Source organism: Quercus robur, chromosome 11 (assembly GCF_932294415.1).
Source record: "Quercus robur chromosome 11, dhQueRobu3.1, whole genome shotgun sequence".
Taxonomy (NCBI): domain Eukaryota; kingdom Viridiplantae; phylum Streptophyta; class Magnoliopsida; order Fagales; family Fagaceae; genus Quercus; species Quercus robur.
In genome coordinates this window covers 4224899-4251420 of record NC_065544.1, presented here as the reverse complement: position 1 = coordinate 4251420, position 26522 = coordinate 4224899, and the positions used below count along the sequence as shown (strand labels likewise).

The following is a 26522-nucleotide window of genomic DNA, read 5'->3' as shown; positions in this document are numbered from 1 at the left end:
ACCTTGTTTATTGGAGAAAGAACCTATTAATTTCCTATACAGAACAGAAAACGATTAATTTCCTAATTGAAAATCACACCCCTTTTTTTTTTAGAAACTAAAAGTCGATTGAATTTTTAAAAAATTCAAACCTAAAAGGCTAAAACGGGATTGTTTTTTTTTGGTAAAAAGAATACTATTTTTGTTGGATCGATCAATACACATAAGTTTGAATTAAATTGAATAATTTTTTAGTACATAGATGTATATTCCTCCATCTCATATGAATTAGGAATTGGAGGTGGGATTTGAAAATTTTTTTAGATTAATTTGGATAACATATCTACTACAATTATTTTTTTTTTAATTTTCCTATATGCCCTTAATTTTCTTTAAGAACAGTTTGAAATATATATATATATGTGTATTTATTAATATTAATAGGGGTAATTTTTGAAATTGTGTAAGGCATTAGTAACTAACTTTTGGTATCCCCTTAATAGTAACAAAAGATAAATGAGTAACAACACGATTAAAAGCTCATAGAGAATCACAAAGATTCATTCAAGATTATCCCAAAAAAAAAATAATAATAATAATAATCAATCAAAGCCTACTTATTGAGAGGACGTAATAATTTCTCCTACTTAATTGTATAATCCAAAATCAAGGCTCCTAAGTGGCCTACTCCACTGTAAATTTATTTTTTTAGTATGTATGACTATGAGGATACCAAGAGAATCAAGTCTCGAAATTTGGAACTAATAATGGGGTATTTTTTGTTAATGGTGGAACCATATACATTGGATATGACCAATGACCGGAATCTAATCCTAGCATAGGTTCTGTTGCAGCTCTTGTGAGTTGTGAACACCACTCAAAATAGGATAATAATGATGTACACCAAATCCTTTTTGAAGACTCATATAATGTTATGAATTTAAATCCAAAATTTTAAATATTAGAGACAAAATTAAAAATAAAATAAAATAAAATAAAAATTTGAGAAACATTTTGTTTTGTTCCTATAGTTTGACGAGTTCTAAGGAGGAAATATGGAGAATGCTCGCGCACGTGTTGGCGAATTTACACTCGGAATTCACAAACACTTTTTTTTTTTTTGGGTTAAAACAAACCATACGTTTTTTGTTTTCTCCAATAGTGGCAATTAATGGATTCATAAATTGGCTGTTTGGTTGTAATTCCCATAAATAATGATAAATATTTAGGAATGTTTATGCAGTTGTTAAAAAGGAATTGAGTGGATCCCATTACAGTGAGAAGTATTAGGCCATTTGGTACACTAGTTCAATCACATATTTTCAGTTTTTAAACAATATTATACATATTTCTATACACTTGCTTCACTCATACATATTTCCATACATGTTTTCAAATAACAAAATACATGTTTTTAAGTACATATATCAAACACCCCTTAACTATTCAACTTTTTAGGTAACAGTAATGCCACTCTAAGAGCATTCACAGCTAGGCTTGCAAATGTCATATTTAAGCATATTTTAGCATTAAGCCTCAAATCCTCCTAACAACTGGCCTACTAAACTTGTAAAATTGTAAATTTTTTTGGCATTGTGCTACAGTACCATTGTAAATGTATGATGGTACTGTAGCACATTCCCAAATCCCAAATATTATTTTTTATTCCAAATCTCAGCTCTTTCTCTCTCTTCAGTGTCTCTTCTCAGACTTCTACTCTCCCTCTATCCACAACAATCCGATCCACACTCCTTTCTTTCATCACATCTCTCTTTAGCTCACGGTGGTGGGTATTTTATGGCGTGGATTTTGGCTTGGGTCAGGTGACAGTGTGAGTCGTGGTGAGGCCGTGCGTGGCAAGGTGGGTTACAGTGAGTTGGGTCACGGACTCACGGCGTGGATTCCGATGAGGTGGGTCACAGACTCACGGCATAGGTAAGTGGGTTTTGATTTCTGTGGTCAGCGTGGATCGTGCGTGGTTGATGCGTCTCTCTCACGATGGTTGATGGGTCTCACGGCGATCGCCCTGGGGTGGAGGTTTGTTGATGGGTTGTTTGTGGGTTTAGTTAGGTTTCGAGTTTGATGGGTCGTGGGTTGTTCGTGGGTGCAACGGTGGAGATCAGCGAGGTTGTGTGAGGTGGTCGCTGTGAATCATGGCAAGATCGTGCGTGGTGGTTTCGATAGGGTTTGTGTAGCGGTGGAGATTTGTGGGTTTGCTGAAGATCTGTGGGTTGCTGTGAGTTATGGTTGATTAGTGGGTTTGCTTTTAGTTTAATAAGCATGCTTTCTGCGAGAGAGAAGTGAGAATATTTTTATTTTATTTTATATTATTTTAATGTGTAGTATTGTAAAATAAAAGTTTAGATGTTGGGAGTATTGTAAACCCACTAATCAACCACAACCTTTTAGACGTTGGGAGTATTCAGACATAGTTGTCATCTCTGAATAGTCCCCATTCGCATTCATTGAACCATGGAGTGGAGTTGATAAGGAAACCCATATGTCACCATCCTCTTTCTTTCTCTCTCAACCTTTTTTATTTACTCTCTGTGTCCCAATTTGTTTGTCCTGTTTGAAAAGTCAAACTTTTTAATGAAATATCATTTATTGTCTTATCTACCTTATAAAAATGTATAAGTTTACAAAACTATTCTTAAATAAATTTATTAGCTTTTTTTAAAATAGTTATTCTTAATGGGGCAACTAAAAAGGTGTCCCAACTAAATTGATTTTTTTATTATTATTAGTTAGCTTTCTTTTCAAATAGTTTTGAAAATAAAGTAGGGGTATAATAGGAATATTAGTAAACTAATAATTTTTGTACCCGTTTGGATTTAACGTCCCACGTCCACGTTTTGCTGAAATCTGTGTTTTCCCTTTTCTTTTCTTTTTTTTAAGCTCGCATTTGTTGATTTTTCCATGGTAAACAGTGCATTCGTGCACTGTTCACGGACCCACAAATTACACTTTTCAGCAACTTTTTCATTAAAAATGGGTCTCATGGCACTATTCATATATTTAAAAATTATTTCGCTACAGTGTTTTCAGTTTCAGCAAAAATAAGCTCAATCCAAATAGACCTTTTATTTTTAGAAATAGGACAATATTTTTGGAACATCCTAAAATGGAATAGAGGACAAACAAACTGGAAGAGAGGTAGCATTTATTACCATATATATATCTATATATGTATGTATCGATTTTTTTTATTGAAATTTGTTTATTATATATCTATTTGGTAGTTAAGAAAATGTAAGAAAGTAATAGAAAAATATGTTTTTCAAAGTATTTTCATAAACATAACCAAATATCTAAAAATATTTCCTTTTCAAGAAGACAACTAAACTCCTAAAAATATTTAAGTAAAATAATAGCAATCTAAGTTTTGCCCTATATTAGTATTAGACTAAAATGTAAAACTCACCATCAATGTTTCCCACCATAATTCATTTCATTTCTCTAACTTTGTTTTCACTTACTTCAATACTCTAAGTTTTAAGTTTATTAAATTAATGTCTCTCCATCAATTCCTATTCAATGCTGCGGTTAATTGTTCAAAATTTTAATTTTGTTTCCTTCAAATTTTTAAAATTAAAAAAAAAAAATCCAATTAATGTTTGAAAAATATTTGTCAAAATTTATTTTTAAACTTTTGTACCGGAAGTTGACAAAGAGGCCTTAATTAAATAAACTTGAGACTTAGACAACTAAAATGAACAAAACCAAGTTAGAAAACTGAAATGAATTATAATGAAACTTTAGGTGTCGAGTTTTACTTTTTAGCTTTTTTATTATTATTATATATTATTGTAAGGACTGAAATTGGATTGGACCCAAAATAGGATTGTGCTCTAACCCAAGCAGCCCAAACAATAAATTTGTAGAGCGTGGATAAAAGAATTAGATCTATTCCAGAAGAGAAACGATTGAATTTGGTAATTTAAGACTGTTAGACACAACTAGGATTATAAAATTTATCCTCGGAATAACTTGAGGTGTTTATATTATATTGTCTTGTTGAACAATAAAATTATACAAGAGTGCACAGTCTTGTTCTCCAAAATCCTTGATTTTTTCCGATCCCCCTTTTTTAGTACATCTTCCCATGTTATATAATCCAATCTTGGTGTCATCCTTACTACACACGTGTAGGTTAGATTTGAGAAACTCCTTCCTGTTCCATCCAGCACCTCCCGGAACCATCAACTAGTAGCTGTAAGATTGTTTAATCACTGTTCAGGCATCACTTCCGGCCAGAGAGTTGGTTGGGTGTCATTTAATGCGGAGGTAACAGCTTTTTAAAGATATTTGTTACCCTTCTCCTTTCTTATCCCTTGTCCAGCGTTTAACTCTTAGTGGTGATGTAATTTCAAAGAAAGTCCATGATGATATGACATTCTTACTGACTTCGGACACTTGTTGCCGAGATGGTTTTTATCCTCGGACGCTCGTTGGACTTATCTTATATTATCTCTACTCTTCTCTTTACTCTGTTCTCCTTATAATCTTATCTAAACCTCCTCGGATGGTCTAATGTCCTCGGATCGGGCCATAGGCCCAGTTAGTACTGCCTTAACAGTACTTCCTGATTAACTAACCCCCACAATTATCTTATACATTTTAGCTTTTGTACTATTTTATAAAAAATAAATAAAATATTCTCAAGAGTGAGTTAGATGCTACCAATGCAAACTCAAAATAGTTCAACTATCATGCTATGTTTGGCTACAATTATTTTGGGGAGGATGGAAAAAGGGAGTAGAAAATATGAGAGAAATTTGATAGGAATGGTATTTAGTTGGAAGGATGAGCGAGAGAGAAAATTAGTTAGACTGAACTATTTTATTTTCGTGTCTACTAAATTTCAATTTCTCCAAATTTGAGGGAAAAAACACAAAGAGAACAATGAGCAAAAGTTTTTGGATTTTTTTTTGACAAAATTGCCCCAGCCATGGTAATTATTATGCCCCTAGCAAGTTTGCTTCTTTATTTATTATTTTTTTTGTCATTTTGTTCATTTTTTATAAAAAAATTTATTATGTTTTCTTATTTTCTAAATTTTTTGGGTTCTTGAAATTTATTTTTAAATGAAGCGTCCGTTCATACAAAATTTTTTAATAAAAATATAATGTTTAATTTTTGTTTTATCTAATAGTGATAAGATGGTAAATTTTTTATACAAACTTTTCTATTCTCTCATTTTTCTTCTCAACCAAATAATAAAAAAAAATTTCTATCTCTCCAATTTTTTTTCTCCCGAACCAAACACAACTTAATAAGTTTCACTTTCCATTTTGGCATTTTCCAGTCAACTTCTGGTCTCCTCCCCCACTGCCACACACCTAGGTTTCCTCTTCCTCTTCTTCTCAAATCCCTCTCCAAAAAAAAACCCAAATTTTCAACCCAGAAAAACACAAACCATGGGCAAGAACAAGAACAACAAAAGACCCTATTACAGCAGCAACAACAACAACAACAGACCTTCAAAGTCACCCAAAAAACACCATCCCTCTTCAAACATCTCAAACCCAAAAAACTCCTCACCATCACAACCACAACAACAACAACCCAAAAAGCGCCCAACTTTCTCCTCTTATCTCGACACCCCAAACCTCCCTCCAAAAGTCAAACTCCTCTGCGAAATCATCGCCACCACGCAGTCCAATTCCATCGACGCTTCTCTCACCGACACCGGCATCCGGGTCACCCAGGCCGACGTCGAGCAAGTCCTCAAGCTCTCCTACTCTTTCCCGGGCCCTTCCGTCAAGTTCTTCCGCTGGTGCGGCCACCAGCTCAACGACGATCACAGCCCCTACGCCTGGAATCTGGTCGTGGACTTGCTGGGCAAGAACTCCCTTTTCGACGCGATGTGGGACGCCGTCAAGTCGATGAAGCGAGAGAGGTTACTGTCTCTTGCTACCTTCGCTTCCATCTTCAGTAGCTACGTGATTGCCGAGCGGGTTCAGGATGCCGTGCTGACTTTCGAGGTCATGGAACAGTACGGCATTCCGCGTGACGTTGTGGCGCTGAATTCCTTGCTCAGTGCTATATGTAGAGATGGTAAAACCATCAATGCAGTTGAGTTCCTCCACGCTGCGCAGGAAAGGATCAGACCCGATATGGACACTTATGCCATTTTGTTGGAGGGGTGGGAGAATGAGTCCAATGTGGTTTGTGCTAGAAAGACGTTTGGTGACATGTTGTTTGATATTGGTTGGGACCCGAATAATGTCCCGGCTTATGATTCGTTCTTGACTACATTGATCAAGGCCGGGCCTGATGAGTTTGATGAAGCGCTTAAGCTTTTTCATACTCTCCGGGAAAAAGGGTGTTATCCCGGATTGAAGTTCTTTAAGGTAGCACTTGAAGCGTGTTCTAAGAAACGTGATGCTCGCGGGGCTGCTATGCTTTGGGATGTAATGCTTCGTGTTCGTGATCGCGGTTTGGCTTTTCATGTAAGCCCTGATTTGGAAATGTATTCCTGCGTTATTACTTTGTTTTGTACTTGTGGTGATACGGATACTGCGAAGAAGTTGTTGGATGAGATGGTTCTAAATGGGATTTTCCCGAATTCGAAGATTTATAATGTGCTGTTTCAATTCATGTTGAAGAGCAAGCGGTTGAGGGATGCAACGGTTGTGTTTAATGAGATGGTTAAGAATGAGTTTGTTCCGGACTGTGCTAATTGTGCTTTAGCTGTTAGGAGTTACTTGAATTCTACGGAATATGTTATGGCTATAAAAATTTGGAAATGTATGATTGAGAACTATGATTCTGACTTGGAAGAGACTGGGAATCGCTTGGTTGTGGAGCTTCGTGATATGAATAGGCTCCCAGAAGCTGTTAAGTATGCTGAGGATATGATTGCTAGAAGAATCAAGGTGAGCTCTTCCACATTGTCAAAGCTGAGAGAGGGCCTTAACAAAGCCAGAAAGACATTAGTGTATGACGAACTTTTCAGAAAGTGGAAATATCATTAGGTAAGTTACGGGCAGTCTCCAAATAGTATAGAATTTGATATTTTTGCGCAATGATACATGCAAGTTCCATGGGCCTGGATTTATCTTTGTTGTGTACATGAATGGAAGGTCGTCGGATCATCTCACATTATGGCTCTTTCTTTTAAAAAGATTGGGTGCATGATGTACATATTGTATTCTTGTGCATGTCTATAGGTTTTTCCCATGTTCTAAACCATACTAGAACTGTGTAGCTTGAAATTTTTTTTTTAAAAAAAGAAAAAAAATAAAAAAGGAAATAAGCTAATAAATACTTGAGGTCAAGAGCCTTGTAGCTTAGTGGCACTGACTAGTCTCCTTCATTAAGGAGAACCAGAATTAAATTATCAAAAAGGCTAACAAATAGTTGAGAATGCATTGGACTGAATCATATGAGTTTGTTATCTAACAGATTAGCACTTTCTTTAACATTTGATACATCAATAATCTTAAGAGGAAGAAATTTGAGGTTTTTCCCATGTTCTAAACCACACTAGAACTGTGTAGCTTGAAATTTTTAAAAATAAAAAATAAAAAAAATAAAAAAGGAAATAAGCTAATAAATACTTGAGGTCAAGAGCCTTATAGCTTAGTGGCACTGACTAGTCTCCTTCATTAAGGAGAACCAGAATTAAATTATCAAAAAGGCTAACAAATAGTTGAGAATGCATTGGACTGAATCATATGAGTTTGTTATCTAACAGATTAGCACTTTCTTTAACATTTGATAGATCAATAATCTTAAGAGGAAGAAATTTGAGGACCATGGAAGGTCTCTTTGTGCATTTGCTAATAAATTCTGCCATATACAATGCTTCCTTTTTAGTTATTTACTTCATATCACCAATTTCATCCTGGAATATATAATGGTAGAGAAAATACATCTTCAAGACTCTTAAATTGATAATTCGTCAGCTAATTCTAGTTAGTGTAGCTTTGGTTATGGAGCTTGTGAAGGAGCCCAAAGTGGCTGTGCAGGATCCAAACCCGTACCTCAAACAGACTACTACAAAAGGAGCTTAGACCTACTGAAGAAGTCAGCATGATAGGTTTCAGTAATCTAAAAAAGAGTATGATGACTTTTTGAGACTAAGCAACTGTATAATTTCTTTTAAAAAGGGGCTGATCTTAGATATCTGTTTGGCAATTTCTTGAGAAAGAGGAGCAAGAAAAATGTATATGATTTGTGCCTCCTATAGTTTATTAGATATTATCACTGAGGACATTAGGAATGTGAAACTACCATTCCTAGAAATTCCAAAACAAAGGTTTTGCTGCTTTCTTTTATAAGCTCAAAATGCAAGATCTGATTTTTTTCTTTACCTTTAAAGGTTGTTTCTTTCATAAAACCATTTTCTAGGTTCATTATTTTCACTTTGAATTTATCCAATCCAATCTCTAGTTTGAAACTCCCCTTTGATTGTTGATTGCAGCATGCTAGGCCTAGCCGAACTGCTATAAAGGTTCTGCAAATACAAATCAGGCCTAAGCCTATAATTGTGGAAACCAGATAATTTACCTAGTTTATGACCTTCTTTGTGTGATGATTTCATAGTTAGGGGAGGGGGGATTTGAACCTAGGAGCCTCCATTGGAAACACAAAGAAGTGCCAATTTAGCTACAAGGCTCTTGGCACCTAGTTTTTGACAATTTTGAGACTGGAAGTAGTTTTAAGACCTTTTCTTTGGCTCTCTGTTGCACTGCAACCATTTTCTGGAAGGGGGAAAAGTCCTGTTTCAGTTGACTATGTCATTGAAGCAGCTGCTGGTTTTGGCTCCTATCTAGTAACTTCTTATCTGTACACTCCTGTCACCTTTAAAATGTTGCTATTTTTCTGCTTCAAATCTGCAAAGAGAAAAGCTTTGAGATCCACAATATGGCAAGTCTTGTGTGATAGCTAAGTGAACCTGAAACCTGTTGAATTAAATTGTAGGTGCTGGGACAGTCTGATGGCTATTGAGTGCAAGAGAGTATTGGATGTAGGACAGCAGCTTTAGTGGGCCCTGATACCAATTTGATGTAGTCTACGACTCTAAGTTAGGATTCTTGATAAGTTCTTGAAGGATTCTTTTATAAGGTTGGATATTTAAGGGTTTAGGAATGGTTAGGTGATGAAAGATTGGATCTCAACTGATTCTTGGGAAATTTGATGGTTGCATGATGTAACCATGAATTGAATGAGAAGTAAAGGGTGATAAACTCTAGTCCGTTCAAGCAAGTATGGAAATTACCAGTACCAGATTACCCTCGGAAATAATAAAAGCTTAAGAAAATTAAATTCAATCTGAGCAGCAATTTTTTTATTGTAAAGGGACATGAAGACTTATTAGCAACTAAATTAGCCTTTGAAGGTGCTGATGATCCCACATCAGAAGTGGACCATATTTTTGAATTATTTTCTTATTTGCTATTTTTTTTCAAAAGCTTTTTACTGGCTTGCATCTTTTTTATCACAAGGTCAGCAATAATTCAATCAAAAGTCAAATTGTTTATTATCTGTAACTCAAAGACCAGGAAACGGAAGCATGCCGTGCACGACCTTCTACCTTGAATGATTGAGATTTCAATTGTAAGGGTGGTGCTGTGCCGCAAGATCAATCAAGTCTCACATGTGAAAAAAATTGAGAGGGAAGAGGGACTCCATTCCTCGTCCTTCCTTGCTTGCCAACTCCTTTCTGCAACTTATAAAATGGACTAGTCCAATTTTTTTCTATTAGTTAAAATTTGGAGTTAAGCGTTTCAGAACTTTTCCTCACATATATAGAGACACATATTGGTTGCATCATTGATGCAACTATTGCATTGTTTAAATTTCAAATGAAATAATGCCACTGCCTCAAATGGAGCCTTTACATTGGAATGGCTGATTCTTTAGGTGTCTTATCACAGCATAAACACTTCTAGTTACCTGGTCTCTAAAACTTAGAAGGTAGAAAATTTAGAAGTAGAATGCAAGTTCTACTAGAAATTGTGTTTTATCTGTCTCTTTGTTGACATTCTATAGAAATGGAATTGTGTTTATCTGTCTACATTAGCATCCTTTTTTTCATGTATAAGACTTTGTCATTTTGTTCTCTAGAGAAAGAATACCTTTTGGTTGTACAGTTGCAAGAATACATGCACACACACACAGAATTTACTATTCTTTTATTGCAATTTTTGGTCTATAATCTTTAGTTTGGAGTGCATTGGGCTTTTTAGTAGTTTGTTTGCATGATGGGTGGTGGGCTGAGGATACAAATTGTGGAAAGTTTAAGATGGTTATGTTACCTCGAGAAAATATTCTTGCATTTATTGTAGCTTTTGGGAATTTTCAGTTTATGGTTGTACCTCATTCTTTGATGTGGTGTACTTAAGGGGAGAGGAATTACCGGAGCTTTAAGGATTTAGAAAGGACTTTAGCGGAACTGAAATTGTTTTTCTTTAGAACTTCATTGGATTGGATGTTAGCTCTTGGAAGTCACTTTTATTTTTGGTTTGTGATTGGATAGATGTTTGTTATTTGAGTGTTTGATTGTTTTCGGTCCCAAGTTGTATACATCCTGTAGACTTGGGCAATTCTGTTTTTGGTTCAATAAATTTCATATTATATATATATATATATATAAAGATTAGTTTTCATATATAAGTTCTTTTAATGGGCCTATAACTGGTGAATTGGATTCCAAATTAATGGCACTACCAGTGTAGACTGTTAAGTCTCATGATTGTTTATTTGGTGAGGAGAACTTAGGTCTAATGTAGAAGAAGGGTTTAGGAAGAAATTTTAGTATCAATCAATATTAAAGCAAAGAAAAAGATAACAGAATTAAAGATAACATAGTCTTTTTTATAATAGACTTTAGTGACCATAGAATCCTAATCCTTTATCTTACATATAACATTTAGATTCTAACCATCCAACTTCATTAAAAGTCACTTGCTAGTGATATGACATTTTGAAATACTAAATACATAATAATAAATAAATATAACATAGAGAAATAAAAGATAAGGGACTAATGGTTTCTTTTTTAAAAAAATTAAAAAATTCTTTTAGGCTTACGTTTCCTACATCAGTTGTGAGTTGTCTTCCTTCATGTATGTACTATTTGTAGTGGTTAGTCCTTTTTTTGTTGGTTGATTAACTCCTTCTCTCATAATCTTCCTGGTTTATTTTGGGTTACCTTTGGTTACATCTTTCCTTTTTTTCTCATGTTATAGCTTGTTTCCAATATCATGTGGTTCTTGTTGCTTTTAATGTGCTTGTTTGGATACCTTATTTGTTTTTCCTACCAAGTGCTTCACCATCTAGCTTGCAAACATTAGAAGAAAATAGTAGGATCTTTTTGTCTTCTTGCACTTCATTTGGAGTTCATGCTTCCAATCCAATAATTTTTTATTCATTTTCAGATTTTTGTGCACCGATGCATCTTTTGGTGATTTATTCTCAATTAAGCTTGAAACTTATCTATTTGAGGCATCAGAACATTATAGCACAATAGATAATTATATAACGAATGTGATCTGTGAATATTTTTATATGGTATTTTACTTATCAAAATTTTATATAGTATTTTAAAATGTTTCTTGTGTTATATTTCAGAATCTAGAACTCAGCTTTGAAGTTCTTTGTCATGTGAGAGTTTAATGATTTTAATGAAATGAGTCCTTTTACTCCATGCAATGTTTTATTTGTTAGCTTTTCTGACAATTTAATGCTCATTATGTTAATTGTGATTTAAGTGTATATGCTCCAATCACCACAGATGTATTCTCTTGGGTTCACGAATTGGCTTCTTTTCTTTCCTTTTGGTTTGTTGTTGTCATTGTTGTTGTTGCTACTGCTGTTTTTTACCCCATTTAGGTAATGCTTGAGAGCAAAACTTGCTTACCTTATAAAATTAAGCACAATAGGAGAATGTACTAGGCCTACATGAAGTATGAAATTCCAGGTTACATTCCTTTAGGTTATAGTGCTTCCCTGTAATTGGCCTGATGAAATACATCCCCATTGGTAGGTAAATCTTTGATTTTTTTTTTTTCAAGCAACAATGTGATACTGATACCTAAAATCTTGTTGGTATCCCAGAAAAAATAAATGATCTCTCTGTTTATTTGGAACACCTAATAAATCATGCTTGTTCAGGCTGGTATGAGAACACAGCTGTGACTGGAATTCCAGGTTCTGAAAGTAAAGCTATTCTCAGGAAAATGCTCATTAGTCTCTATAGTCACCCTATGGAGATATTGGGTTTCAGAGTCTTGTGTCATAGACTTTCGGACTCTTTCACTAATCAAAAAGTTCTGGCTTAGTTTGCTAGGATAGATTCCTGGATGAGCATGTTACCATCCAATGTGATTTGATTAAAGCTACCCGAATCTCTTATTAAATATGATATACAGGTCCTCTGGGGTAATGTCTTAAGTTTCTTCAAGTGTCATCAAAGATCAAAGATATTGAGGCCAAATGAGTGGTGGTTTATGCTTTAAATTGATGGGAGCAATATATGAATCTTGTCATGACTCTGAAAACCACTTGGTGATTGTGCGAGGGTAGTTAAATTATTAAACTGTACGTGTCCAAAATAAAATGAATTTATTTTATTTTTTTTAAATGTACTTGGCGGGCATGACCTATAAATTGTCATGCCTTTGGCATAGATGAAGATCCTGGAGTTAAAAGGTAAGCTTAATGGTTTATGAAGTGCATAACTTGCTACCAACATGGGGTCTCGAAAAAGTTTTTCACTTATCCTATCTCCCTTGGGAAGCAAGCAAACATTATCAACTTTCTAGTTGAAGGAAAATGGTATCCTTGTTTTTCTCTGGAAGTGTAGAGAGCTCCTAGTCCAGTTGTTTCAACTTTCCACTTAATAGTAGCTTATCAAAAAAAAAGAAAAAGAAAGAAAGAAATAAAAATTCACTTTAGTGTTTCATGTGTTCTAATTAGATCTAGACATTTTTGTTATGCATGAATGCATATATAAACCAATGCTCTTAGGGCAATTTTTAACTTTTCCTATAGTTATATGTGCTGCTCTTCTAGGTAGTCTCTTTTTCGTGATTTTTGTTCCTCGTTATTTTCATAAATTTTTTGTTAGGTGGATATCCTTACTTTCTTATTTGTTTGTTGAGAGCTTTAGTAGGCAATCTGAATTTATTGGAAACTTGTCATCTCACCAGGTTCCTATCTTCTAAACGGAAATTGGAAAGAAGTGAGGATTGATCTAGTAATGATTGTAATGTTGTCATTGGATTTTAAAGCAAGAATGAACAAAACTCTATATGAAAGATATTCCATGGCCAGCGTAATGTGTAGATGTTCCATACTTCCATCCATGTCGTGTAGAAATTGTCCATCAATTTATCAGCAAAAGCCTTGAGCTATAATGGCTTTCATATGTGGGGAAGTTTCTACGGCAAATTTGGTTATGCTGAACCATTCATAGTATTCGTAGCCTAATAAAGAGAAAATTTAATTTGATCTGAGCAGCAGTTTTTTTTGTTGTAAAGGGACATAAAACTAAGACTTATTAGCAACTAAAATAGTCTTTGAAGGTGCTGATTAGATCCCACATAAAAAGGACCATATTTTTGAATTATTTTCTTATTTGCTATTTTTTTCAAAAGCTTTTTGCTGGCTTGCATCAGTTTTTTTTTTTTTATCACAAGGTCAGCAATAATTCAATCAAAAGTCAAAGCTGTTTATTATGTGGAACTCAAAGACCAGGAAAGAGAAGCATGCCGTGCAAGACTATCTACCCTCAATGATTGAGATTTCAATTGTAAGGGTGGTGCTGTGCCGCAAGATCAATTGAGTCTCACATGTGAAAAAAATTGAGAGGGAAGAGGGACTCCATTCCTCGTCCTTCCCTGCTTGCCAACTCCTTTCTGCAACTTGTAAAATGGACTAGTCCAATTCTTTCCTCTAAGTTAAAATTTGGCGTTTAGTGTTTCAGAACTTTTCCTCACATATTGCATTGTTTATATTTTAAAGGAAATAATGCCATTGCCTCAAATGGAGCCTTTACATTGGAATGGCTGATTCTTTAGGTGTCTCATCACAGCATAAGCACTTCTAGTTACTTGGTATTTAAAACTTAGAGAAGGTAGAAAATTTAGAAGTAGAATGCAGGTTCTACTAGAAATTGTGTTTTATCTGTCTCTTTGTTTACATTCTATGAAATGGAATTGTGTTTATCTGTGAACGTTAGCATCCTCTTTTTCATGTAAACAACTTTGTCATTTTGTTCTCTAGAGAAAGAATACCTTTGGTTGTACAGTTGCAAAAATACATGCACACACACGGAATTTACTATTCTTTTATTGCAATTTTTGGTCTATAGTCTTTAGTTTGGAGTGCATTGGGCTTTTTAGTAGTTTGTTTATGTGATGGGTGGTGGGCTGAGGACACAAATTGTGGAAAGTTTAAGATGGCTATGTTACCTCGAGAAAATATTCTTGCATTTATTGTAGTTTTTGGGAATTTTTAGTTTATGGTTGTACCTCATTGTTTGATGTGGTGTATTTAGGGGGAGAGGAATTACCGGAGCTTTAAGGATTTAGAAAGGACTTTAGCGGAACTGAAATTGTTTTTCCTTAGAACTTTATTGGATTGGATGTAGGAAGTCACTCTTTATTTTTGGTTTGTGATTGGATAGATGTTTGTTATTTGAGTGTTTGATTGTTTTCAGTCCCAAGTTGTATACACCCTGTAGACTTGGATGATTTTTTTTTTTTGGTTCAATAAATTTCATTATATATATATATATATAAAGATTAGTTTTCTTATATAAGTGCTTTTAATGAACCTATAACTGGTGAATTGGATTCCAAATTAGTGGCACTACCAGTGCGGACTGTTAAGTCTTTTGATTGTTTATTTGGTGAGGAGAACTTAGGTCTAACGTAGAAGAAGGGTTTAAGAAGAAATTTTAGTAACAATCAAGGTTTAAACAAAGAAAAAGATAACAGAATTAAAGATAACATAGGCTTTTTTATAATAGACTTTAGTAACCATAGAATCCTAATCCTTTATCTTACATATAACAATTAGATTCTAACCATCCAACTTCATTAAAGGTCACTTGCTAGTGACATGACATTTTGAAATAGTATATACATAATAATAAATAAAATATAACATAGAGAAATAAAAGATAAGGGACTAATGGTTTCTTTTTTTTTTTCTTTAAAAAAAAAAAAAATCTTTTAGGCTTACGTTTCCCTACATCAATTTTGAGTTGTCTCCCTTCACGTATGTACTATTTGTAGTGGTTAGTCCTTTTTCTGTTGGTTGATTAACTCCTTATCTCATAATCTTCCTGGTTTATTTTGGGTTACCTTTGGTTACATCTTTCCTTTTTTTCTCATGTTGTAGCTTGTTTCCAATATCATGTGGTTCTTGTTGCTTGTAATGCGCTTGTTTGTATACCTTATTTGTTTTTCCTACCAAGTGTTTCATTATTGCACTTCATTTGGAGTTTCATGCTTCCAAGCCAATAATTTTTTATTCATTTTCAGATTTCTGTGCACCAATGCATCATTTGGTGATTTATTCTTGATTAAGCTTGAAACTTATCTATTTGAGCATCAGAATTCAGAACATTAGCATAATAGATAATTATATAACGAATGTGATTGGTGAATATTTTGTATGGTATTTTACTTATCAAAATTTTATATAGTATTTTAAAATGTTTCTTGTGTTATGCTTCAGAATCTAGAACTCAGCTTTGAAGCTCTTTGTCATCTGAGAGTTTAATGCTTTTAATGAAATGAGTCCTTTTACTCCATGCAATGTTTTACTTGTTAGCTTTTCTGACAATTTAATACTCATTTTGTTAATTTCGATTCAAGTGTATATGCTCCAATCACCACAGATATATATTCTTTTAGGTTCACGAATTGGCTTCTTTTCTTTCCTTTTTGTTTGTTGTTGTCGATTTTGTTGTTGCTACGCTGTTTTTTACCCCATTTAGGTAATGGTTGAGATCAAAACTTGCCTACCTTATAAACTTAAGCACCACAGGAGAATGCACTTGGCTTACATGAATTATGACTTCAGGAACCCCTAGCAAAGTCCGGGTTACATTCCTTTAGGTTATTGTGCTTCCCTGTAATTGGGTTGATGAAATAAATCCCCATTCGTAGGTAAATCTTCAATTTTTATCAAGCAGCAATGTGATACTGGTACCTAAAATCTTGTTAGTATCCCAGAAAAAGAAACGATCTCTTTGTTTATTTGGAACACCTAATAAATCATGCTTGACTGGAATTCCAGGTTCTGAAAGAAAAGCTATTCTCTGGAAAATGCTCATTAGTGTCCATAGTCAACCTATGGAGATATTGGGTTTCAGAGTCTTGTGTCATAGACTTTCAGACTCTGTTGCTAATCAAAAAGTTTTGGCTTAGTTTGCTAGGATAGATTCCTGGATGAGCATGTTACCATCCAATGTGATTTGGTTAAAGCTACCTGAATCTCTTATTAATTGTAATATACAAGTCCTCTGGAGTTATGTCTTAAGTTTCTTTAAGTGTCATCAAAGATCAAAGATATTGAGGCAAAATGAGTGGTGGTTTATGCTTAAATTGATGGGAGTAGTATATGAATCTTGTCATGATTCATGAAAACCTCTTGGTGATTGTGTGAGTGTAGTTAAATTATTAAACTGTATGTATCCAAAATGAAGTGAATTTATTTATAAAAAAAATGTACTTGGCGGGGCATGACCTATAAATTGTCATGCCTTTGTTATAGATGAAGATCCTGGAGTTCAAAGGTAAGAGTAATGGTTTATGAAGTGCATAACTTGCTAGGAACATGGAGTCTCGAAAAAGTTTTTCATTTATCATATCTCCCTTCGGAAACAAACATTATCAAATTTCTAGTTGAAGAAAAATGGTATCCTTGTTTTTCTCCGGAAGTCCGGAGGGCTTCTAATCCAGTTGTTTCAACTTTCCACTTAATAGTGACTTATCAAAAAAAAAAAAAAAAAAAAAAAAACTTAGTGTTTCCTGTGTTCTGATCAGATCTAGACATTTTTGTTATGCATGAATGCATATAAAAATCAATGCTCTTAGAGCATTCGTTAACTTTTTCTATAGTTATATGTGCTGCTCTTCTAGGTAGTCGCTTTTTCGTGATTTTTGTTCCTCTTTATTTTCATAAATTTTTTGTTAGGTGGGGTTGATATGCTTACTTTCTTATTTGTTTGTTGAGAGCTCCAGTAGGCAATCTGAATTTATTGGAAACTTGTCATCTCACCAGGTTCCTTTCTTCTAAACGGAAATTCGAAAGAAGTGAGGATTGATCTAGTAATGATTGTAATGTTGTCATTGGATTTTAAAGCAAGAATGAACAAAACTCTATATGAAAGATATTCCATGGCCAGCGTAATGTAGATGTTCCATACTTCCATCCATGTCTTGTAGAAATTGTCCATCAATTTATCAGCAAAAGCCTTGAGCTATAAAGGCTATCATATGCGGGGAAGTTTCTAAGGCAAATTTGGTTATGCTGAACCATTCATGGTATTCCTAGCCTAATAAAGAGAAAAAGTCCTTTATTTATTTTATTTCAAAAAAAAAAAAAATTTAATGTTGGGATGAATGATGATGAGAATAGCCTATATATTCTTGTAATCAAGAGTTTACAATTATGAATAGTATTTGCATTAGAGAGAGACTTAGGTACATTACTTAAGTGTTGTTTCTTAGGTTCATTTTTTAAGATTTACCATGTAGATTAGTTAAGCAGCCATATGACTGAATCTTAAGATGTGAAATTTAAAAAATAACACCTAATGTACTGTACTTAAGTTTTGTTCTTTGCATTATAGATTCCATATTGCAATAATTCAATCTTTCAACAGCTATGAAGTCAATTAAATTTGGTAATGGTTTGCTCAAGTTTGAGCAAATCATTTTTTGGCTTAATTGATACATTTTCATAATTAGTGTTATGCAGAATGTGAGGTTATATGTTCAAGATTCATGGGTGTGTAATTTATCAATAAAGATAATGGTTGGATGCAATGCTAGCTGGGTGTGGTTTTCAGTGCTAGTGGTTGGGCTATGGTGCCACCATGAATGGAGAGAAGAAAGAAAAGAAAAGAAATTAATTAGCAATAAAACTATTTTTTCAATTAAATTTATCTAAATGCTTTTTTAATTAATTTTTCTATCAAATGTATGCATTTCTTGTCCATTAACAGAATGGTAACACAAGGTGTCAAGGTATGAGATGCATGGATGTCAATACCGTACCGTACCGGCCGTACCGGCCGGAATATACCGTACCGGCCGGAATATACCGTACCGGCCAGCAATCCGGTACACTCGACCCCCCTGTTTCGTACCGGAAAAAATACCGGCCGTACCGGCCAATTTCGGGCAATACCGGCCGGTACAGAAATTTTTTTTTTTTTTTTTTTTTTTAAAGTTTTGTAATTTTTGAATTTTTGTTAGGACAAAATGGTAACTTATTTGTATTAACTTATTAGTATTATTTGTTTTCTTAGTATGCAATGGTAACTTTTAAGCTTTCTATTTTATTTTTTTTCCCTTTTAATTGATACTAAAGTCTAAAACCATGAATAACTAGTTCTAAATTGAGGAAATGTTTTATGGTAAACTTTTATATTTATTATAATATATATATACACAAACACATACATACATATATATATATATATATTTATAAATATAAAAAATAGCGGTAAACCCGAAACGGTACACCGGTATTGACCGGTATCCGAAATATATCGTACCGGTGGCCAAACCGGTACGGCCTCCGGTACGGTATTGACATCCTTGATGAGATGGGCATTTATCAAAGTTCAAAGATTTATTATTATTATTATTATTATTATTATTATTATTAATTCAATAGTACAATAATAAGGAGGGGAATTTGAATCTCGGTTCTTCTAAGAAAAAAGAGTAGACTATACCACTTAATTACAAAACTATTGATAAGGAGTATAATTTCAAATTAGAAGTACAATGATCAATATGATTACAAGGTGTTTTCGCATTTTTTCTCTAATAAAATTACAAAACAACTATAAAAAGTGGATCCATCATATTATCTCTAGTTGTCGGCTTGTGACCCTCTTTCTCTCTCCCCCTCTTCACACTTGTTTGCTCCTCACACAATATTTACAACAATAGGTGTGAGTCAATCTTCAAATTCCTCCTCCTTTTCCTCCAGCAACAATGAGCTTTATTGTGTCATATCTATACAACTATAAACAAATTGTTATGATTTTTACTTTGAAATATTGCTACATACATATTCTAGGAGCTTCGATGCACGTTGTATAGTTTTGAAGTTGTTCAAGTTGATGCACCCTTTGTTCAAACTGGAATATGTATTACCAAATCATCACACAATTTTACTAGCTTAATGCCTTGTTTTTCAGCTTATATGTTGCCAATGGCTATATGAGGTATAGAATATGCTCAGGATCTCTATTATAATTAGGTAAAAAAAGAAGAAGAAAGGTTTGCATGTCAAAGCTAAACCAAATGAAACCTTGCGATAATAAATAGTGTAAAATTAGGTACACAATATTTTTCACAATTATTAATATTAACATGAATTATTGTAAACGGAGCAACATCACATTTATTAGGGTTAATCACTAATATCACAATTATTATGTGATTATTTTTATTATATATATATATATATATATAATTTGTTTTTTTGGCTTTCAAAAAAGAGTAGTTTTAGTGGCATAACTTGTGTCACAACTCGCCCATGTAGCGAGTTGTGGTTGGTGGAGGGGTGTCCCCATATAGACTCGCCACATGGATCCACCAAACACAACTTGCCACATGGACTCACCATCACCCTTCCACCAATTACAAGATATACATGGGCGAGTTGTGGTACAAGTGATGACACCAGACTTTTTCTTCAAAAAAATAAAAATTCACTGCAACAAAATAAGTATTAGATGAAAGTACAATTTAGGCCCCGTATCCTTTCAATTTGGGCTAGGCTGCTCAGAGTGGTGTTTTAAAATCATCAAGCGCCTGGCCCAGATCACCCCATATCGTATCACATAACATACTATATAATAAAAGTTGAACTTAGAAGTGGTGATTGCGTCAAGTGGTTTCACCAAATTGTCAGAATTTAAATTTTTTTTTAATATATATATATATATATATATATATATAATTTTTTATTCTTATCTTCTTCTTCTATAATTTATATGTTGATAAAAATCTTAATTTGATTACAATTCAAATTCTACTACAATTTATTTGTTCATATCATATCAAGTTCTATTTTTTTTTTAGATAAATAACAAAACAACCATCATTAGAGCATCCACAGTAGATGTGTTAAATGCCAAATATTTGGAACATTTGTCACACCAAACATAAAAACGAAGTTTTATTAGATGTTCCAAATCTAAAAAATTATGACACATTGCTACAATACTATCTCAAATATGAGATAGTACAGACAACAATTGCAAAATGGGATAATATTATTTTATTGTGTTTTTCTCTCTTCTCTTCCAGTGATATCTCTCTCTCTCTCCGTCGACTCTATCTCATTTCTTCTGTCTCTGTCATTCTGTATTAGGGATGGCAATTTTTTCCCGTCCCGCTTAACCCGCCCCTCCCCGCTTCACCCTGCGCGGGTTTTTCCCGCCTCTCAAAGGCGGTGTGGCGGAGATGGGGTAAGATTTTAGCCCCGCACCACGGGGCGGGGCGGGGATGGGTTTAGGCTTTTTAGACCCACCCCGCCCCTCCCCGTTCCCGCCCCGCCCCGTGTTACTAAAGGTTATAATTGTAAAATTTTCATATCCTAAAACTCTACTATTTAAATAAACATATTAATATTAGCATATTTTATTCTACCCAATGTGATTCTCTGCCTTTATTTTGTTGTGTTATACTATGAGTTTTTTTTTTTTTTTTTTTAATGATTGTCTTGTTAAACACTTGAATATATTATTCAATTTTTTCTAAAAATTGATTCGATTTGATGGGATAAATTTAGTTGTAATTTCAAGTATATTTTTATTAATGAAATAGGTTTCATTAAAAAAATTGTACTAGTTGTAGGGCAAATTAACAAAAAGTAGAGTTTTACATAATGGGACGGGGCTTCGTGGGGCCCCAAGGGGCAGGGATGGGGTGAGAAAGTATTCTCCGTCATGCGGGGTGAGGCGGGGCGGGGATGGGGCAAGATAAAACCATGCGGGGCGGGGATGCAGACCCCATCCTTCGGCCCCGCCCTGCCCCATTGCCATCCCTATTCTCTATCTCTTCCCTCTCCTCCCTGCTCAAGAAAGTTGCTCAAGATCACTCTTCAGTCCTCGCCACGATCTCTCCGCGTCACTTTCCAGTCCTCGCTGTTGATCTCGCTAGTCCTTGCCATTGATCTCGTCGCCTCATTCTCCACAACTTGCCGCCGACATTCACAACCCTCACCGCCGACCTTCAAATCTTTCTTAATCGGGTTGTGGGTGTGAGATTTCGGATGGGTTTCGATGTGGGTTTTGGGTCTGCGTTAATGTGGGTTTCGGCGTTGATGTGGGTTTTGGGTTAGCGTTGAAGTGGGTTTCGATGTGGGTTTTAAGTTGGTGTTGTGGGTATGAGATTTGGGATGGGTTTTGATGTTAGTGTTGTTGATTGGCGTTAATGTTATTGCTGTTGTTGATGATAATGGGGAGGAGATAATATATTATTTTAATGTGTAGTAAATATTATTTTAATGTATATAATTGAATGATAAAACATCTAATAAATGAGATATTGTGAAATGATATGGTAAAATAATAAAGTAGGCTTTTGGTGTGTCAAAATGACATTTTTTATAAAACATCTACTACGGATGCTCTTACAGTCTTTAAAAAAAATTGCATCCTACTTGGTTGATAACTATACAATAGATATGGGATACTATTTTAAATTATATTTTAATTTTACCATTAACTTTAATTAATAGTTTTTTTTTTTTTTTAATTTGTTTATATCATATTAGTTTCCTTTAAAGTATTGATATCTATTACGGAGTACTTAGAGTACTTGCAACAGTGGAGCTAAATAGCTAAATAGCAAGTACTTAGAGCACTTGCAACAGGTCTTAGAATAAATCTATGAACAATGAGCATTCATAGTATTTCTTATTTTACTTATCTTTTTAAAGCGAATCTATTTGTTTTTTTACTAGGTCTTAGAATAAATTTATGAACAATAAGCATTCATAATATTTCTTTTTAAACCAGGAACCCTTTTCTGAACACATCAATTTACTAAATTTTCTTTTCCAAGTTGTTTTTTTTTTAGATGTATGTGTTTGTGTTGTGACTTGTGCGTGAATTGGTTATATTCATTTTGTTGTAACTTATGTCACTTGACTTTAATCTTGCATCTATAGTAATAATTGCTTTCCAATTGTCTTGAAAGTTGCATCCATGAATCACTATTTGTTTCGCAAGTTCCTTCTTGATGACTCAGATGAAGATGAGATAATCGAAGAATTTGTTATGGAAACATCACAACCTAAACGTCGTCGTTCTATCCGACGTAATCATTTGGTAGGCCATGAGAGGTTTTTTCTTGATTATTTTGCTTCCCCATCAATATATCCACCCGCTTTATTTCGTAGGAGATTTCGGATAAAGCGTTCTCTTTTTCTCCGTATTCAATCTAAGGTAGAAGTTTATGACTCTTACTTTGTCCAAAAAAGACATAGTGTTAAAAAACTTGGTTTATCTTCATTACAAAAGATAACTGCTGCACTTAGAATGCTTGCGTATGAAGTATCAGGTGATTTGATAGATGAATATGTGTGGATTGGGGAAACTACTGCATTAGAAAGTTTGAAAAAATTTGTTACTTCGGTAATTGATGTTTTCTTTGAGGAATACTTAAGAAAGCCAAACAATGAAGACATTGCTAGATTGTTAGCTCATGGCGAATGTTGAGGTTTTCCAGGTATGTTAGGTTCAATTGATTGCATGCATTGAAAGTGAAAAATTTGTCCATCCGCATGGAAAGGTCAATATTGTGGTCATATTCGTGAGCCTATTATTATTTTGGAGGTAGTAGCATCATATGATTTTTGGATATGACATGCATTTTTTGGGTTATCTGGGTCAAATAATGACATTAATGTGTTAGAGCGATCTCATGTATTTAATGAACTTGTTGAAGGACGTGCTCCTGCAGTACATTACTCAATCAATGTCATGACTACACAATGGGATATTACCTTGCTGATGGCATATATCTAAAGTGGACAACATTTGTGAAAACAATTTCAGCTCCACAAGGACAAAAGTATAAATTATTTGCAGTAGCCCAAGAGGCGTATAGGAAGGATGTTGAGTGTGCATTTGGAGTGTTTTAAGCACATTTCGTAATTGTCGATGGTCCTGCACGATTTTTCCATCTTGAAACACTCTAAAAGATCATGAAAGCGTGCATAATTCTCTATAACATGATTGTTGAAGATGAGTGGAAAAATGAGCGGGATGATAATGAAGTGGTACACTTGGATTATGAACAAAATAATGGAGTGGATAATCCTCCTTTGCAAGTGTTACGTGAACAAAGTGATGAATTTTTGTCATACATTGAGAGGCATGGATGCATTAGAGACTGAGAAATTCATTTTCAACTCCAGTCGGACCTTATTGAACATTTATGGCAATTGCAAGGCGAGTCGTAAGAATATTCTTTTTTGTATGTTGAGAAGCATGAGTCATAGGAACTTGTGCGAGTGTGTGAGTTTTATTGTAATTTGGTTTGAGTTATGTATTTGAGTAAATCTATGGACTACATTGTTCTTGACATAATATGTGTTCTATTTTATATGTTTTTTTATAAAGTTCCTCCATTTCATAGTTCACTTTGTTCCAAGATTGCTTTCGAACAATTGAGACGATAATAGACTATTATGATAATTGAGAAATTGTTTTAGTAAAAAAAAAAATATAATTATAATTTGGGGTTAAAATAATCACTTGTTAACACTAGACGATTATTTGCTATCACGTGGTGGCAACGGTGGAAGAGTCGGTGGTGGCGGCGGCGGCAGTGGCAGTGGCGTAGCGACGGTAGTGGTGGCGGTTGCAGGTGGTTGTGATTGTTGTTTATTGCAGTGGATATATTATTTTATTATAATGTTTATATTGTTTTATTGTGTTGAAAGCTAAAATAGATTCATTGCTGCAGCATGTATGTAGGTAAAATAGATAAATTAATTTTTGATAGAACTAAAAAAGCTAAATTTTTAGCTCTACTGCTGTGGATGCTCTTAGTAATTTCTATCATAAAAGATTGTCAATGTTAATTATTCCATCTAAAAAATAGAAGAAATGAGACATTTGATAGAAGAAAGATTATTATTATTATTTTGAGAGTTTTAATTTATGATAGTTCTTTATCATTAGATTAAGATATTAATTGGTTTTTGATGTAGGTCAGATTGAACTAGATATCTTATTTAACCATCAGAAACTTTACAAGCTAATTGAAACCCATATTATTATCTCTCTTTGATTAACAATTCATTTTAGAAAAAATTTTATATCACTTTTATAAAAAATGAAAAAAATTGTCAAACTATTATTAATATTTTCATAATTTTTTTAAATAAATTATAAATTAGTATTTCGCTTATATATTTATTTATTTATTTATTTTATTGTTATAAAGTTGCTTTTTACTTCTGACAGAGCTTATTGGAAGTTGTAGTTTTTTTTTTTGAGAATCTATTGGAAGTTGGAGGTTATAGTTGACAGTGAAGTTACAAGCTAATTGAAGCTCATATTATTATCTCTCTTTAGTTAACAATTTATTTTAGAAAATTTTTTATATTATTTTTATAGAAAATTAAAAAATTATCAAAAAATTATTATTATTTTCATAATTTTTTTTAAATAAATTATTAATTAGTATTTCGCTTATTCATTTATTTTATTGTTATAAAGTTGCTTTGTACTTCTGACAGAGCTCATTGGAAGTTGTGTTTTTTTTTTTTTTTTTTTGAGAATCTATTCGAATTTGGAGGTTGTAGTTGACAGTGAAGTGATACTGATGCTCGTAAATTTTGCTTTACAGCGGGGTTGGTACGCCCAAGGAAATAAGTACTGTAGCGGGAATTAATTGAGCTTCAGAGTTACTTGAATCAACTTGAGGCGAAAGAATTAGATACACGGAGAGAGACAAATGGAAGATGGAAAGAGAATCAAAGAATGCAGAATTTTTTTTTCTAAATAACAATAAATATTAAAAAATTTAATTAGTTGTCACGTTTCAAAACAATGTTAAAAACTAGCATCTTGAGTATCAGAATGTCTGAAACTGAAGTTTCAAGATAAAACTCGATTTTTTAAGTCTCGATTTGTAAGTGAATGGGGTTGATGTGGAAATCGAGTCTATAAAATGCATAAAAACGCTGCTATAAGGTTTTAAAACGTCACTATAAGGATTAAAAACGCCACTATAGGGCTCCCAGAACCTAGTATAGGGTGATCACACTTATAAAAAAAAAATTATAGGAAAATGCCGCTATAAGACTTTAAAACATCACTATAAGACTTAAAAACTCCACTATAGAAGAAATTTTTTTTACATGGAACTCAAGTCTTAAAGACTCGAGATCTATGTAGCATTTTCAGTTCAAATTGTCCAGCCAAAAGCGAATTTAATATGAATCTCGAATTTCTAAAACTCAAAAAGCTATTTTCCTTATATCTTTGAAACGTTGGCTAACTTACTACATACTTCCCTGTCACGCTGCTACTGCCCATTCCCTCAAGAATGCAAAGACTGAAAGAGAGTAAGAAGGACGTTCTGTAAATCGCCGGGTTGACTCGCTCTCCCATTCTCTACTAACCGAGTTTCTCTCTCTCACACACACAAACACGCATTTTTCTCGCACTATCCTACTAAAAACGAAAAACCAGAATCTGGGTTGTTTGGTTTTTGTCGATTCAGTACCTATTTCTCAGTGTTACTGTCTTTTACTTCACTGTATCTTCAAGCAATGTCAGACAGCTTATCCTCTGAAGAAGTCTCCAAATCGATGTGTGACTCTCTACGCTTGCTTGTAAAATCCATCATAACTTGCACGTGCGTCTCCAAAACATGGAAATATCTCATCCAAAACCCCACCTTCATTTCCAACCATCTCCACCACTCCAACAACAACAACCACCCCCTACTCCTCTTCGGTCTAATTGAAGAAAATGAAAAAGAACAATACGTTTTGCATTTTGACGACAACCAAGATTTCAATGAGTACACCAGGTTTGACTGCTACCCTTTTCGTGTAGTGGGTACATGCAATGGCCTCATCTTCCTTGCTGATGATTTATATGGGCACTGTTATATTATCTATAACCCTTGTGTTAGAAAGTTTGTCGAGCTTCCTAAACCCAGTATCAGCTTCTCCTCACATGGCGGATACAACGCCTCTGGGTTTGGATTTGATTCCAAAACCAATGACTATAAGGTGGTGAGGTTTGTGACTCGTGAACAAAAAGTCCGAGGACCATACAATGCCTTGGTTCTGTCCAAAAC

At 34.0% G+C, this 26522-nt stretch overlaps 1 protein-coding gene across 7 annotated transcripts in view; it reads left to right on the top strand.

Moving 5' to 3' along the window:
• Nucleotides 1-5191: 5191 nt before the first annotated feature.
• LOC126706152 (pentatricopeptide repeat-containing protein At1g77360, mitochondrial-like) overlaps nucleotides 5192-26522 on the top strand; it is a 62701-nt gene continuing 41370 nt past the window's right edge. For 2 of the 7 annotated variants that reach the window (XM_050405458.1, XM_050405459.1), the window contains exon 1: nucleotides 5192-6959. In XM_050405458.1, the coding sequence (XP_050261415.1) occupies nucleotides 5400-6959 (1560 nt within the window). In that variant the 5' untranslated portion in view covers nucleotides 5192-5399. Of the gene's footprint in view, nucleotides 6960-7911; nucleotides 8260-13142; nucleotides 13562-13631; nucleotides 14168-17229; nucleotides 17384-26522 lie in introns of those variants that run through there. The other 5 variants (XM_050405457.1, XM_050405456.1, XM_050405454.1 and 2 more) reach the window with 5 other exon arrangements.